General features: G+C 41.5%; 1 protein-coding gene across 1 annotated transcript in view; it reads left to right on the plus strand.

Moving 5' to 3' along the window:
• Positions 1-6653: 6653 nt before the first annotated feature.
• The window catches only part of C3H1orf87 (chromosome 3 C1orf87 homolog), an 83490-nt gene continuing 72694 nt past the window's right edge, over positions 6654-17449 (plus strand). Inside the window, 1 exon segment of the mRNA XM_052638165.1 lies at positions 6654-6760. Coding sequence (XP_052494125.1) covers positions 6654-6760 — 107 coding nt within the window.

Below are 17449 nucleotides of genomic sequence, written 5' to 3' on the forward strand. Positions count from 1 at the left end.
CTTCAAGCTGCGCTTTCACAGTATGTGGAATGATAACTTCCAGATGTTCAAGCTGGATTTAGAAAAAGCAGAGGAACCAGATATCAAATGTCCAACATCTGCTGGGTCACAGAAAAAGCAAGAGAGTTCCAGAAAAACATCTATTTCTGCTTTACTGATTACGTCAAAGCCTTTGGCTATGTGGGTCACAAAAAACTGTGGAAAATTCTTAAAGAGACAGGAATACCAGACCACCTTACCTGCCTCTTGAGAAATCTGTATGCAGGTCAAGTAGTAACAGTTAGAACTGGACATGGAAAATTGGACTGGTTCCAAATCAGGGAAGGAGTACCTGAAGATTGTATATTGTCACCCTGCTTATTTAACTTATATGCAGAGTACATCATACAAAATGCTGGGCTGGCTGAAGCACAATCTGGAATCAAGATTGCCGGGAGAAATATCAATAACCTCAGATATGCAGATGATATCACCCTTAAATGGCAGAAATGGAAGAGGAACTAAGGAGCCTCTTGATGAAAGTGAGAGAGGAGAGTAAAAAAGGTGGCTTAAAACTCAACATTCAAAAAATGAAGATCATAGCACCTTTCCCAAAGCATAGTTCCCATTACTTCATGGCAAATAGATGGGGAAACAATGGAAACAGTGACAGACATTCTTTTCTTGGGGTCCAAAATCACTGCAGATGGTGACTGAAGCCAAGAAATTAAAAGATGATCCTTGGAAGAAAATCTATGACCAACCTAGCATAATAAAAATCAGAGACATTACTTTGCTGACAAAGGTCTGTCTAGTCAAAGCTATGGTTTTTCCATTAGTCATGTATGGCTGTGAGAGTTAGACCACAGAGAAAGCTAAGCACCAAAGAATTGATGCTTTTTAACCTGCTGGCGGGCTACGGCCTGTGTCCAGGGCAGTAGCTAGGTTCCTAGGGTGCTCGGGCGGGTTCTGATGTGGTGTAGGGAGACCTGGAGATCCGGAAGGTGAAGACAGCATTTGCTTAAGCTTAGCTGCTGCTAAGTCGCTTCAGTCGTGTCCGACTCTGTGCGACCCCATAGATGACAGCCCAACAGGCTCCCTCTACCCTGGGATTCTCCAGGCAAGAACACTGGAGTGGGTTGCCATTTCCTTCTCCAATGCATGAAAGTGAAAAGTGAAAATGAAGTCACTCAGTCGTGTCCGACTCCCAGCGACCCCATGGACGGCAGCCCACGAGGCTCCTATGCTTAGCAGGACTTTAGAAAGGTGAGTTTCCTAAAATGAATTAGCCTTTCGGTCATGTTATTTATTTTAATGACATGTGGTTTCCCCGACTGTGAAAAACTTGAGGACTGATCCTCTGAAATCAGTTCCTTTTAAGTGCTGAAACTTCATGTTGCTTGAAAGGACATCTAAGCCTGGACAGGGAATTGGGATTCTAATTCTGTGGTTTCTTTTAAGAAATAATGCTTTTAGCTCAGATGGTAAAGCATCTGCCTACAATGCCGAAGACCCAGGTTTGATCCCTGGGTCAGGAAGATCCCCTGGAGAAGGAAATGGCAACCCACTCCAGTGTTCTTGCCTGGAAAATCCCATGGTAACCATGGGATTAACCATGTAACCCTGGTAGGCTACAGTCCATGGGGTCTCAAACAGTCAGACACGACTGAGTGACTTCACCATAACTGTGATGTTGGAGAAGACTCTTGAGAGTACCTTGGACTGCAAGGAGATCCAATCAGTCAATCCTAAAGGAAATTAGTCCTGAATATTCATTGGAAGGACTATGCTGAAGCTGAAGCTCCAACACTTTGGTCCTGGTGCAAAGAACCGACTCATTGAAAAAGACCCTGATGCTGGGAAAGATTGAAGACAGGAGCAGGGGATGACAGAGGATGAGATGGTTGGATGGCATCATCAACCTGATGGACATGAGTTTAAGCAAGCTCCAGGAGTTGGTGATGGATAGGGAGGCCTGGTGTCCTGCAGTCCGTGGGTTGCAAAGAGTTGGATACAACTGAGCAACTGAACTGAGCTGAACTGACCTGAGACAGAGGGAAGAGAATGAACAAATACGCAGAGGCAGAGAAATGAAAGGCAGATTCAGGCCAGTGAGTACACAAGGTTGGATGGAGGTTAGAGAATCTGAGAGAAGTAGTGAGACAGCAAGCTACAGCTAGAAGAGTTCCAGGGCTTAGAAGACTTTGAAACCATGGGCCATCTCCATGGCTGATGGGAGCCCTTTGAGACACTGGATTAGAGTTGCGCCTTGGGAAGACTGATCCGGTGACCATGTGAAGGGTGGACTGGAGAAGTGGGAAGGGAGCTTCCCCTTCTCCTCTACTCCCTGGCACTTTGTACATAATAGAACATGCCTATATATCTTGCCCAATAGAGAGTGAGCCCTAAAAGGGAAACCAGTGTATCATCCATCTCTGGCAGCATGTGCCAATAGCTGATACAGTCAAGCACAAAACACAATACAGCTAGAGGAGAGGGGGCAGGGGGTGTGCATGCTGGGGCTGCTGCTGCTTCTGATGAAAATAACATCATTCTGTAGTCAATTTGAAGACCCTTTATCCACATTTGTTGAAGGCTTTTAACGTAATTTAAAATGCCTAGAAATCTTGGAATATGTAGGTTTATATTCAAATCTTGCCTCCATCATTTGCCTCTGTGGGGTCTTGGGTAATTTCTAGATATCCCAAGCCTTGTAGTCTTAATCTTTAAAACAGAAAAAAAAAAACTTTATTGGTAATTGCTAACTTATAATGTTACTAAAAGGAACTAAAGATCCTCTTGATGAGGGTGAAGGAGGAGAGTGAAAAAGCTGGCTTGAAACTAATAATCAAAAAAAAAAAAAAAAAACTAATATCATAGCATCTGGTCCCATCACTTCATGGCATGTAGAAGGGGAAAAGGTAGAAGTAGTAAGAAATTTCCTCTTCTTGGGTTTTAAAATCACTGCGGATGATAACTGCAGCCATGAAATTAGAAGACAGTCGTTTCTTGGCAGGAAAGCTATGACAAACCAAGACAGTGTGTTAAAAAACAAAGACTTCACTTTGCCAACAAAGATCCATATAGTCAAGGCTATTGGGCTTCCCAGGTGGCTCAGATGGTAAAGAATCCACCTGCAATGCAGGAGACCTGGGTTCTATCCTTGGGTTGGGAAGATCCCCTGGGGGAGGGCATGGCAACCCACTCCAGTATTCTTGCCTGGAGAATCCCACGGAGAGAGGAGCCTGGTGGGCTGTAGTCCATGGGGTCGCAAAGAGTCGGACATGACTGAGCAACTAAGCACAGCACTTGGTCTTTCCAGTGGTCATGTACTGTTGTGAGAGCTGGACCTCAAAGAAGATAGAGCACCAGAAGAATTGGCACTTCTAAATTGTGATGCTGGAGAAGATTCTTTAGAGTCCGTTAGACAGCAAGGAGATCAAACCAGTCAGTCTTAAAGGAAATCAACCCTGACTACTCATTAAAAGTATTGATGCTGAAGCTGAAGCTGAAGCTCCAAGAATTTGGTCACTTGATGTGAACAGCTGACTCACTGGAAAAGACCGTGATTCAAGGCAGAAGAGGGCAACAGAAGATGAGATGGCAGGGCAGCATCACTGAAGCAATGAACATGAACTTGGGGAGAATCTGGGAGATGGTGTACTGCAGTCCATGGGGTTTTGAAGAGTCAGACACGACGAGGCAGCTGAACAAAAAATGTATAAGGTAATAGTCATCTGTCTCAAATGAGGAATGTGGCAAATTATGACTACAAATTAGTTTTTAAAAATATACCTGTGGTGGATTCATGTTGATGTATGGCAAAACCAATACAATATTGTAAAGTAATTAACCTCCAATTAAAATAAATAAATTTATATTTTAAAAAAGAAAGAAAAAAATTGAATCACCTAAAAAAAAAAATTCTTATTCAATTGAATCAGCAATTTACCTTTATGTCCCTTTTAGTACTTTCCCCCAATTTAGCAGTTGTTTGACACTGAACCTCAGGGAAAAGAAGGGATTTAGCCAGACAATGAAAGACCTTGGATTTAAAGAGACAAGAGGAAACTCCACACTGTTCTCCATAGTGGCTGTACTAGTTTGCATTCCCACCAACAGTGTAAGAGGGTTCCCTTTTCTCCACACCCTCTCTAGCATTTATTGCTTGTAGACTTTTGGATAGCAGCCATTCTGACTGGCGTGAAATGGTACCTCATTGTGATTTTGGTTTGCATTTCGCTGATAATGAGTGATGTTGAGCATCTTTTCATGTGTTTGTTAGCCATCTGTATGTCTTCTTTGGAGAAATGTCTGTTTAGTTCTTTGGCCCATTTTTTGATTGGGTCATTTATTTTTCTGGAATTGAGCTGCAGGAGTTGCTTGTCAGCAATCCCACTGCTGGGCATACACACCGAGGAAACCAGAATTGAAAGAGACACATGTACCCCAATGTTCACTGCAGCACTGTTTACAATAGCTAGGACATGGAAGCAACCTAGATGTCCATCAGCAGATGAATGGATAAGAAAGCTGTGGTATATATACACAATGGAGTATTACTCAGCCATTAAAAAGAATACATTTGAATCAGTTCTAATGAGGTGGATGAAACTGGAGCCTATTATACAGAGTGAAGTAAGCCAGAAAGAAAAACACCAATATAGTATACTAACACATATATATGGAATTTAGAAAGATGGTAACGATAACCCTGTATGCGAGACAGCAAAAGAGACACAGATGTATAGAACAGTATTTTGGACTCTGTGGGAGAGGGCGAGGCTGGGATGATTTGGAGGGATGGCATTGAAACATGTGTAATATCATATAAGAAACAAATCGCCAGTCCAGGTTTGATACAGGATGCTTGGGGCTGGCGCACTGGGATGACCCAGAGAGATGGTACAAGGAGGGAGGTGGGGGGGGGGGTGCAGCGTTCAGGATGGGGAACACGTGTACGCCCATGGCGGATTCATGTTGATGTGTGGCAGAACCAATACAATGTTGTAAAGTAATTAGCCTCCAATTAAAATAAATAAATTTAAATTTAAAAATAAAGAGACAAGAAGGGGATTTTTGGCTGTATGCACACCTCATAAAGGGAAATGAAGCTTAAGGGAGAGAGCAGGGTAGACGCGACCGCACAGGTGAAAGAGCTGGACTTCAAGAAGAAAGCTCAGATTTGAAAAGAATATCCAGACTCTTCACCGGTCAACAGCCACACCCTGGGCACACACAGCCTCAAGCGGGTAGGAGCTCTGGTCCCCGCCCAGCAACAGCCCTCTGCGTGGGTAACTACCTGGGGCGGGAGCCGCCTCCGCCCAGGAGCGGGGCCCTGTGATTGGCCCGACTCCTGAGCCTGCTCCCCCGCCCACCTTGGTCCCCACAGGCCTCCGCAGATCTTAATCCTGGGGAGAAGCACTGAAGACGCACCCCTGAGCCTCCGGAACGGTAAGAGCCGGCTCTGAGCGCCCCAGGGAAAGGACTCAGGAGTGACACGCAGCTCCTGGATAGAGGGGACTCCACAATCACAAATTCTGGTCCTTGAGGCTTCCAGATAGATTCAAAGAATCTATCTGGGGGGCTAACCTCCCAGAGCAGATCCAATTGCTGACAACACACTAAGTGAAACTGGGGTCTTGGGAAGAACCCTGCTCTATTTATCAGACCAAAGTACTGGAACCAGGCCTGCTGTCAATCACTGTGTGACCTTGGTCAATTAACACCGTCTCTGGGCCTTGGTTTCCCAATCTGTAAAGAGAGCCTTTGGAGACTATTCAGTGTTATGTGGCAGCCTGGATGGGAGGGGAATTGGGGGGAGAATGGATACATGTGTATATATGGTTGAGTCCCTCAGCTGTTCACCTGAAACTATCACATTGTTAATTATCTATACCCCAATACAAAATTCAATGTTTAAAAACCTTCATTAAAAAAAAAAGAAATGATTTCTTAAGACCTTTCAATTTCTAAGAGGCTCTAACAGGGAATGGTTAGTCTGGGACCAGGTTTATAGAACTTCTCAGTTTCCCCTGGCAGCAGACCTGATTAAACACCCAGTGAATATTAATGGAGGGTCTCAATTTTAGATTCACTGCATTGTAGAAAAATCAGATCAGCAAAAAATCCCTGTTTTCTATGCACATTGCTCCTTCAGATGCATGATGTCATTGGACTGTTACTAAATCCAGAGGGCAGCAATGGAATTATTCTGGTTTCATAAATGGAGATACTGAGTGTCAGAACTGAATTTGAGTTCTTCACATGTCCTTCTAAAGCCCTACTTTCCTCTCTGACCTCATTATAATCCCATCTGGTGACTTGTAGAATGGGAAGACAATCACGAATGGCTCAGTCAACCAGTTTTGCAAACCTCTTAGATGGGATTTCCAATTCTGCTAATTACTATTATGTGATATTGGAAAAGTTACTTAGCTACATTATGCCTGTTCCCTCAACTGTGAGACAAAAATGATAATAGTAATTAGGAATACCTTTCTTATGCTTTTTTGGAACTATTAAGTGAGATTATAATATAGGTAATACAGTTGACCTTGCTATTATTTTTGTTGTTATTATTGACGAGGATGTTACAGTTGCCTAGTGGAAAACCCAGAGGAATAGTTTTATTTATTTTCCACCCCTAAGGACTTGAAGAGGCTTGGAGAATTATGTCTTCAGTTTGGAAGACTCCCTGTGGATCAAATGCGATGCCTGAGGTGATGGTGAAAATCATTGGAAGTAAACACTTTCGATACCTTGTGGAGAAGCCAAAAATGTAAGTTTACTCTTTGAAAAATATGTTTTGCTTGGGTGCTAATGAAGTTTAGGCTTTTTTTAATCTAGAAATTTACATTTTAAAAATGCTCTCCATGGAAAATTAAGTCATTAAGATGCAACCGTAAAAGTAAAATAGTGTTGATAACTTCTATGCAGTGTTTTCCTGAATTTTTCATCTTACAAAGATGCTCTTTCCCCATGCTCTTTAATTACTTGAGCTGATTTTCCAGATAGATGGGAAATATAAGCTTTGAGCCTTTAATAAATATAAATGGAGCTTTGCTGCTTCTCCTTATCAGGTTTGTAATCTACCACATGTAGTAATTTTTTGGTGGGGGGAGAGAGAGGGAGGAAGGTTGTTAGTCAATTTGTTATGAATTTAAGGAGTGCGATTAGTAATGAATCATAAAAGTTTCACTTACTTTTGCTTGTATTCCATACTCCTCTAAGCAGGGGCTTCTAAGAACATAACTAAGAGGGCTTTCTCCCTCCAAACTCATCACAGTCACATTTGAAGGGGGAAACTCACATATCTCTAAAATTCACTTGCTTTTTGACCAATTCTTCCTTGTAGAGTTTTGATAGTTCACGTAAGAAAAAGATGATACTAGACCTGCCTTTCTTCTAGTAGGCATTTCATAAACAGTAGTCAGTCAGTAAGTGCCTTTCCCTGCTAAAATCATTTCCTTAGCTCTTTCCTCTCTTTCAGAAACCCACAGATCAAATAGACAAACTAAAAGTTCTAGCCTCACTGAACTTAGGTTCAGAAAGCAGTGGACACCAAACCTGGCTACCATCAGGTGGAGAATCCTTATCATCACCTGGAGAATCCTCAAAAATAAAGATGTGGGGTTCAAGACATATTAAGTCAGAATCCCTGAAGATGAGACCATTAGCACTACTGTTATGGAGTATGAGCTTTAAAGGGGAAATGGGTTTTACCCCCCTACCATCAGTCCTAAGAGATTGTAAAGTGAGTGCCCCAAGAGATTCCAAAGTCAGTACTGCAGTCAACTAGTAATGTCTCCCATGGCACAGGAAGTGAGCTTTGCAGCAGGAGTCATGTATTTGGAATCCTTACAGACTTAAGAGATGTGAGTTTGAATCCTGCCTCAGAGCCTTTCCAGCCTTTTGACACTGAAAAAGTGAATTAACATCTCAAGCCTCAGATTCTACAGCTATCAAGTGAAGATAAAGCCCATCTACCTAGTAGGGTTGTTATGAGAAAAAAAAAAATGAGAAAAGTATGCAAAGCATCTTTCCAGTGCCTAGAGGTATATACAGTGTGTGTGTCAGTTGCTCAGTCATGTCCGCCTATTTGTGACCCCATGGACTGCCCATCTGGCTCCTCTGTCCATGGAATTCTCCAGGCAAGAATACTGGAGTGGATTGCCATTCCCTTCTCCAGAGGAACTTCCCGACCCAGGGATAGAACCCAGGACTGCATCACAGGCAGCTCTTTCACTGTTTGAGCTACAGGGAAGTCATATTCCACATGCTTAATAAATGGATCTGCTATTATTATTGAAGTAAATCTTTCCATAGATATGACATTAAGTAAAAAATCAAAAATTTTCTATGAAACACTTGCCATCCCTTTTATATTCTATGCCAGTTTATCTCTGTTTTGTAGATGAGGAAACTGAGACACTGATGAGTAAGTGATTATTTCAAGATCTTGACAAATTCCAGTCATTATCCAGAAAAGTAAATAAGATCACTAGGAATGCTTTGCTCAATTCTCCTTCTACCTGCCCATTGCTACCTATTGCTACCCATTGCTAATCTATTAATTCCATTTCCCTTTGAGGTTGTTTGTTTAACCCCAACATCCCCAACTCCATCCTTTTTCTAATGGTATCAGAGTCTAATATGTTCCTAACAGGGAAGGGGAGGGTGGTGGGGATAGAGGAAGTGTCCTTTTCCCTTTAAATTAGAGAAAAATTCCATCTTTCTTATAAGAAGGTGCCTTTATTTCTCTTTATTCTTTAAATTTTAGATTCTGGAAATAAAAGTACACTACATTAGTTACATTAATTGGGAAATAAAAGACACAGTTCTGTTTTTTTCTGTGACAGACAATAAGATAATTGTTATTTTTTAATATTAAGATAAATTTTGTTGTTTGTTTCTATGGACTTGATGTTACTGTTGCTAGAATGACATAGGACAGTTAGCAAGCTTTCCTAAAATATTCTTGTATGGTTCAAAAGTAAATAACTCTCAAGAGGCTTCTCATTGCTGAGGTAAGGACAGACCCACCGCAAGCATGCTTTGCATGTTCCAGAGTCTGTCTCTAAAAAAAATTTAAATCATGCTACATCTACACCCTTCAGCCAGGGTCTCAAGATGGTGTTTTCTTTGAGTTGAATCAACTGACCCTATTAGTAAAAAAATCTACATAGAAAAATAAATAAAAGCCAAAAAAGAAGTCTCTAAAAGAAAAGTCTGGATTAAAAAGAAAAATTACAAATTAATATTGGATGGTAAAACAAATCTTCCTGTGTAATGACATTTATTTATTTATTTGAATTAATTTTATTGGAGTATAGTTGCTTTACAAATGTGTAACCACATTTAGTTCAGATGTCTTTACAGGTTCGTGGAAAGATGGCTAGTGGGTCAGACATAAATATGATCTTCAAAGTACAAACCAAAATCAGTCTGCTGGTTTTCTAGGACTGCTCTATGACCATACCAAAACTGGGTGGCTTAGGCCAACAGAAATGTATTGCCTCTCAGTTCTGGAGGCTAGACAGCTGAAGCCAAGGTGTCTGCAGAGCCTTGCTCATTCTGACGTGCCCAGGAAGAATCCTTCTGTTCCAAGTCTCTCTCCTTATTGGAGAAATAATATGTGTCTGTGTACAGGTTTCCTCCTTTCATAAGGACACCAGTCAATTGGCTGACAACTCTACTATTCTAGCATGGCCTCATCTAAACTAATTACTACTGCAGTTACCCTATTTCCAAATAAGATCACATTCTGAGATATTGGAAATTAGGATTTAAAAATATGAACTGGGATAAGGGGATAGAACTTAAACCATAACAACCAGTCTTCCATTTTACAGATGAGGTAAGACAACTGAGGTCTCAGTGAACTTAAAGTGAGGCTAATTATTAAGAACTAAGCCTGGAATTTACTTCTTCTCTCATTTTTTAATTTAGCCTGTACAGTGATTAACAAGAGATGAACAGAAAATGATCAATGCCTACTTAGAACACATTTTTCATCAAGGAGATCAATATATAGGTTGAAGTGTCCCTCAGTCTGTGGCATCATTATTTTCCTCATAGACCCCTACACTAGCCTTTCAATCCTGACCCCTGCCTTTCATCTAATTCTCTGATTCATTCTCTGGATCCATGCTCTTCAAAGTGTAGTCTATGGACCATCAGCATCAACCTCACCTGAGAGCTTGTTAGAAATGCAGACTCTCAGGCCCCTTTCCAGACATATTGAGTCAGAATCTGCATTGTTGTTAATTCCCAGGTGAGGCCTATGCAGCATTACAGACTGAATTACAGATTGAGGAGATCAGTTCTTAAGTATGGCTAGCAACCACATAGAGTCCCTTGGATTGAAAGGAGATCAAAACAACCAGTACTAAAGGAAATGAATCCTGAATATTCATCAGAAGGACTGATGCTGAAGCTGAAGCACCAAAACTTTAGCTACCTGATACGAAGAGCCAACTCATTGGAAAAGATCCTGATGCTGCAAAAGACTGAGGGTAGAAGGAGAAGGGGGTGACAGAGGATGAGATGATTGGATAGCATCACTGACTCAGTGGACATGAGTTTGAGCAAATTCTGGGAGATAGTGAAGGACCAGGAAGTCTGGCATGCTGTAGTCCATGGAGTTCCAAAGAGTTGGACATGATTTAGCAACTGAACAACCATCTTTTTAAAATGCAAATCTAATCAGGTGTCACCATCACCAGCCCTGGATTTGCCTGCTTCCCTTTCCCGTGACCCCCATAACATCCTTAGGGATTGTCGTGCTCAATGGCAATTTTCTATGCATTTCTGTGTCCCCCATTTAACTGTAAATTCTGTCTGCACAACCTTGCCCTCAGTACTGAGTGTAAAGTCTTGTACATATTGAAAGCCTAATAAATGAGTTAGAATACAATGGCAGTTTAGTTGCTAAGTAGTGTCCTACTCTTGTGACCTCATGTACTGTAGCCTGCCAGGCTCCTCTGTCCATGGGATTCTCCAGGCAAGAATACTTGAGTGGGTTGCTATTTCCTACTACAGGGTATCTTCCCAACCCAGGGATCTAACCTGACTCTCTTGTAGCTCCTGCAATGCAGGAGGATTCTTTACCACTAGCACCAACTGGGGAGCCCAGAAAGACAATACTAAGTGCTTTAAATCCATGTCTAAAGGCGCATGTTGCTAAAATAGCATGAAGTCGTTACTATGGAACCCTGATGATTAATGGGATAACTGATCCAGGAGACAAATATTCTCATTTTATTAAAAGAGATAAACATTGGTAGTGAAATCATGGAACTTGAAGCTTATAGAGAATCTCTGGCGAAAACACAGGCCAAAGAATTAAATATATTAGATGTGAGTACAAAACACAAAGGCCTTCACCACTGAGGGTTAGTCCATTTTGACCAAGAACAGAGCAAGCCAAACTGGCCCCATTCTCTTCATTGATGAAGTTACTGTGGTGCAAATGAAGGGAGTCATAAAGCATAGTCTTTGTTGATTTCAGTGAGTTACTAGGAACACTTTTCTCACAAAGTTTTGAAATAGGTAGAGACTTCTAGATTGAATAGTATTAAGATGGATGACAAACCAACCTGGTAGTGACTGAACAATGGATTTAAGCACAATGTGCTGGAGGTGGAGAGGTTGGGAGGATTTGTGTGTGACTCAGTTCTTAGTCAACATTTTTTAATCCTCAACTAAAGGAAGACAGACAAATCACTTCGGTTAGCAGGTGAATAGTAGAATGCTTGGAAGATATGGCAGGAAAATGAGCTAAAACCAACAAGATGAAATCTACAGAAATATACACAAAGTCTCTTTAGATGAGGGCACACATACATGATTATATACAATAAATGCTTGGGATTTACTTGCTATGAAGTAACAGAATATATGCTGGTCTCTGGGAATTCCCTGGTGGTCCAGTGGTCAGGACTCCATTCTTTCAATGCCAAGGGCCTGGGTTCAGCCTGTGGTTGGGGAACTAAGATGCTGCAAGCCTTGTGGCATGGCCAAAAATAATAATGATAATTTTCTTAAAGAAAGAATACATACTGATCTCTGATCCCACCCAGTTCCTGGCATGGAAGCTCCTAAAACTCTCTCAATTTTCTAAGAGATAAGAACACTAGGAGTTATCATTTGTTTTACTATTTCGTCTTTGATTCTGGTTCCTGACACAAAACTTGTAAAGTCCTTAGAATTTCCTGGGTGATGAGTTGTCTTTTGTTCTAATGAGGATACTCTCGGTGGGCTCCTGAATGGCTTCAGGGTGAAGGTTGTGACCAGAAAGACCACACACTGACTAAAAGCTTGGAAACTTTCAGCCCAAACGTACTCCCTATCCTCCCAGAAGGAAGAGAAGCTGGATACTGAGTGAAAGATTTATCCTAACTACATGTTGAAACTTCCTAAAAATCCCAAATGTATGGGGTTCAGAGAGCTTCTGGGCTGCTAAACACACCTATGTGCTGGGCCGGGGGGTGTTATGTCTGCAGAAGCCACGGGAGTTCCATTCTCTTCCCCACATACTTGGCTCTCTCCATCTCTTCCATCTGGCTGTCACTTAGTTGTATTCTTTAACAGTAAGCTAGTGACTCCAGCCACATAATTAAAAGATGCGTACTCCTTGGAAGAAAAGCTGTAACAAACCTAGACAGTGTATTAAAAAGCAGAGACATAACTTTACCAACAGAGGTCCATATAGTCAAATGTATGGTTTATCCAGTAGTCATATGTGAATGTGAGAATTGGACCATAAAGAAGACTGAGAGCTGAAGAATTGATAAGAGTTTCAAATTGTGGAACTGGAGAAGACTCTTGAGAATCCCTTGGATAGCAAGGAGATCAAACCAATCAGTCCTAAAGGAAATCAACCCTAAATATTCATTGGAGGAACTGATGCTGAAGCTGAAGCTCTAATACTTTGGCCACCTGATGCAAACAGCAAACTCACTGGGGGGGGGGGGGGCGGGGGCGGGGGAAGCAATGCTGGGAAAGATTGAGAACAGGAGAAGGGGACAACAGAGGATGGCATCACTGACTCAATGGACATGAGTTTGAGCAAACTATCCAGGAAAGTGACAGACAGGGAAGCCTGGCTGTTGCAGTCCATGAAATCGCAAAGAGCTGGACACAACTTAGCAGCTGAACAACAACATCATCTAATGAGTAAATGGTTTGCCTAAGTTCTGTGAGACACTCGTATAAATTAATCAAGCCTGAGAAGGCAATTTTGGGAACTCTGATTTATAGCTAGCCTGTCAGAGATACAGGTAACAGCCTGGACTTGCGCCTGACACCTGAAGGAAGTAGGGCAGTCTTGTGTGACTGAGACCTTAACCTGTGGGGTCTTTTCAACTCCAGGTAGATAGTGTCAGAATGCAATTGGAATGTAGGACACTCAAGTAATGTCAAAGAATTGCTTTGTTTGGGGAAAACCCACATATATTTGATGACCAGAAGTAGAATGGAAGATAAAATGGAAGGTTCCCCCAGTACACCATGAACCAAAGCTGTCCAGATAGATGAACAAGGGGGTGGGGGGGTGGGCATCATACTCATAACTAGACCTGTCACCAGGGAGTACTGTGCTTCGTCCTGGCACACGAAAGGTGCAGGCACTAAAAGCGTGGCATTATGGAATCTCCAGGGTGTGAGGTTTGGCCTAGGGGAACATTTATAGAATTTGGGAATTGAGCTGTTAAATAAAAGAGGAATTGGGTTCCTTTCAAGAAACTCCTGTGAGTAGAGATGCTTCCAATTAATACAGTTGGCCTCTATAGTTCCTTCCACTGCCAAGAATCAGTGACCCAGAGTATTTTATTCCATAGTTACACTGCTGTTGGTATAGAATTGTTAAGCACAGGGGAAGCTGACTCTTTATGGGTGGTTTAGTCACTAAGTCATATTTGACTCTTGAGACCCCATAGACTCTAGCCCGCCAGGCTCCTCTGTCCATGGGATTCTCCAGGCAAGAATACTAGAGTGGGTTGCCATTTCCTTCTCCATGGGATCTTCCTGACCCGGGAATTGAACCTGGGTATCCTGCATTGCAGACAGATTCTTTACTGACTGAGCTCTGAGGGAAGCAACACATACTTGTAACTGTGTATCGCATATATTGATATTTAGAGTCAATAAATACAAAATTCTGATGTTTTTCCACATGACTTTCCTGGAGCCCATATTCTGTCATTTTTTTAACCCCTCAAAATCCTTCATATTAATACAACATTTTGAGTTTCTTATTTTAATTATTTATTTATTTGGGGGCTGCTCTTTGCTGCATGCATGAGCTTTCTAGTTGAGGTGAGCAGGAGCTATTCCCTAGCTGTGATGCATGGCTTTCTCATTGCAGTGACTTCTTTTGTTGAACAGCACATGATCTAGGGTGTGCGGCCTTCGGCAGTTGTGGCACATGGGTTCGGTTGCCCCAGGTCATATGGAATCTTCCAGGACCAGGAATCTAACCTGTGACCCGTAAATTGGCAGATAGATTCCTAACCACTGGATCACCAGGGAAGGCCAATATTTTTTAATTTCTTGAAATTTTTAAAAGTGCTAATAGTTTTAGAAATTAATGCATGCATGGAATCAGCACCTTTTCAATTAACAAATATTAATTGACTGCCTGCTAAGTGCCAAGCCTTGGGGACCCAGCAGAATACCTAAAGTTCTAGTGACAGAAGACACACAACAAACATATAACAGTAAGCATTCAAATGAAGATAGTGCAATGAGGAAAAATACAGTAGGCCCAGAGGGTATATAAAGTCACAAAGGGTGCTCTCAGAAGGCCTCTCTAAGCAAGTGACACTTAGCTGAGACTATGTAAAGATGAGTCGGAATTATCCAATGAGCTTTATCCATGGTTAGCTAGCAGTGAGCTGGCTAAGACTAGCACAGCTTTGTCCCAGTGCATGAGGCTTTCCATATTTCAATCTTCCATAAAACTCATAGTTTTTTCCTCCTTCTCCTGCCCTAGAAGAAGAGGCTGCAGCTTCCCATGGGCCCCAGGTTCTCCAGATATTTCGCTTTCCCAACAACTGCTACAAATAGCACCTAAGATGAGCACCTGGAGCCCAAGTAGATCTTTTTTGGTACATGGCCGCCTTTTGCCTGCCTCCTAAAAAAGTACCACATCACTTCCCAGGAACACAGATCTGAGAGATCAGGGCAATCATATAGCTGCTGATTTTTCACCCGTGAGATCCAGTCTGTACCCAGCAACACCACAGGTGTTCATCATTACCTGCTAGCATCCACAGTTCTACACAGAGAGTGAACTATGCAAATAGCTGAAGAAATCATTCTGGACAGCAGGGACAGGCAATAGGAAGCTTTTTGGCATGCTTAAGGAGGAGCAAGGAAGTCAGTGTGGGTGGAGTTAGTGAACAAGGGGAGGAAATGAGGTCAGGGAGGCCTACAAGACTCAGATCATGGGCCATGTGGTCCATGTTAGAAATGTTGGATTTGTTCTATGTACAATGGGAAGACATGGAAAATTGAGAGCAGTGGAGGACACAATCAAATTTACACTTTCTAAATAACGGTTCTGGCTGTATGTGGAGGATAAACTAGAAGAGACAGGAATATTAAAATGAGAGAGGCCACTTAGGGAGTCATTATGGTAATCCAGGCAGGAAATGGTAGTGTCAGGCAAGTCTATTCTCATCACAACAAAGATTTAAAGTGATGGACATTAAAGCCCTCGGCACATCACAGCTCTTGGGTCTTGGACAGACTGTGTTATAGCTCTTAGACAGATCAGTATTACAGCTCCATGTTACAGCTCTATTTTATGTAGAAAATAGCAGGAAAATCCATCCTCGAGGTGTGAGGACATGCCAACCCAAAGATGCAAAGAGAAGAGAGTGGGAAAGCGTGCGAGCTCGTGGGAGAGAGAAACCTGGCCCTTTGGCTCCTCTTTTTATATGTTTTTTCCTCCCCCCGGGCCTGCCCTGTGTAAATTGGGCTAGCTAGGAGTGCTGTTTGTTCCACCTGAGGTCCTCACTCCGGTCCTTGGCCTTGCCTTTGTTCTATTTTCGCGGGCTTTTCCCTTCCTTTTCTTTTAGCCAGCACCATTTTGGACTCCTGTTTCCTATTCTAACTACCTAACAGTAGCAATAATCAATTATGTTCCCTATGTAAAACCTGGGTAAACTTTGCAATTTAAAAATTCAGATACCTACTCATCCTTTTCTTAAAAAGTAATAACTAATTGTAATATCTTATCTTTGTTTATTGCATTTCATGCTACATAATCTACATATTACCTTACTCTCCATGAACTCAGTCTCTCCCTAAAACAGAACAATATCAGAGAACAGACTATTGTCTTTATTTTCACAAGTTCAAAGAAATAAAATAATATGCTAAAATCATACTTCTCCTATGAGCTTTCCACAGTTTTTTTTTTTAATTAATCTCCTACAATAGGTTTTAAGTTATTATTCTAGCACTGTAAGAAGTATAAAGAAGCATGAGATATTGTTTTGGACATATGCCTCCAGCCCAAAACATAGGCATAAATCTTTAAATAAGAGTATATGGCTTTGTGTGAGTGAATGTCACATCAATGTTATAAAAAATAGGTGGCCATTGGTCTTAAATCTTGACACTGTGCAGTAAGGTTGTCACTTTACCATTTGAAATTCTACATTTCCAAAAATATGATAAGTAGTAAAAGGCAAAAACAAAATACTATTTAAAATGTATATGACAGGAAAAAATTATTCCTCTTATGTATAAAGAGCTCTTACAAATCAATGGGAAAAATATAAGCTGCCCAGTTTAAAAAACTGGCTAAAGGTCTAGACAGGCAAGTCACAAAAGAAGAAAAAAAAAAAGAACATTAGATATATATATGGCTGAGGGACTGGGGTGGGGAATTAACCTGAGTGGTAATAAAAGAAATTTAAATAACAATGAAATATTATTTTCTACCAATCAAACTGAAAATCTTTTTCTAACAGAAATATCCAGGGTTGACAAGGGCTTAGGAAAAAGAATACTCATATGCTACTCCGTTTTTAAGTATACTTATCAAAAGCTTTAAAAGTGTATTTCTTTGGCATAAAATCTTCCTCCAAGAATCAATTCTGTGGAAACAATTATTGGTGGATGTAATGGTTTGATTTCAAAAGTTTATACAAGACTATACTAGTCTGGGTCCATCAGGAAACAGATTATGTAAATTAAGATAATTCAAGGAGGGTTTGGTTACAAGAGTAAGAGAGTTGCAAGACACAGTACAGGAATCACGGGCTAGCAGCTGCAAGGTTGTTACAACCATGGGTCTGCAGAGACGGGAAGCAAGTGTGCTCAGTTATGTCAGACTTCTGCAGCCCTATGGACTGTAGCCCACCAGGCTCCTCTGCCCATGGAATTTTCCAGGCAAGAATACTGGGGTAGGCTGCCATTTCCTCCTCAGGGGGTCTTCCTGACCCAAGGATGGAAC

Source organism: Budorcas taxicolor, chromosome 3 (assembly GCF_023091745.1).
Source record: "Budorcas taxicolor isolate Tak-1 chromosome 3, Takin1.1, whole genome shotgun sequence".
In the NCBI taxonomy this organism is placed as follows: Eukaryota; Metazoa; Chordata; class Mammalia; order Artiodactyla; family Bovidae; genus Budorcas; species Budorcas taxicolor.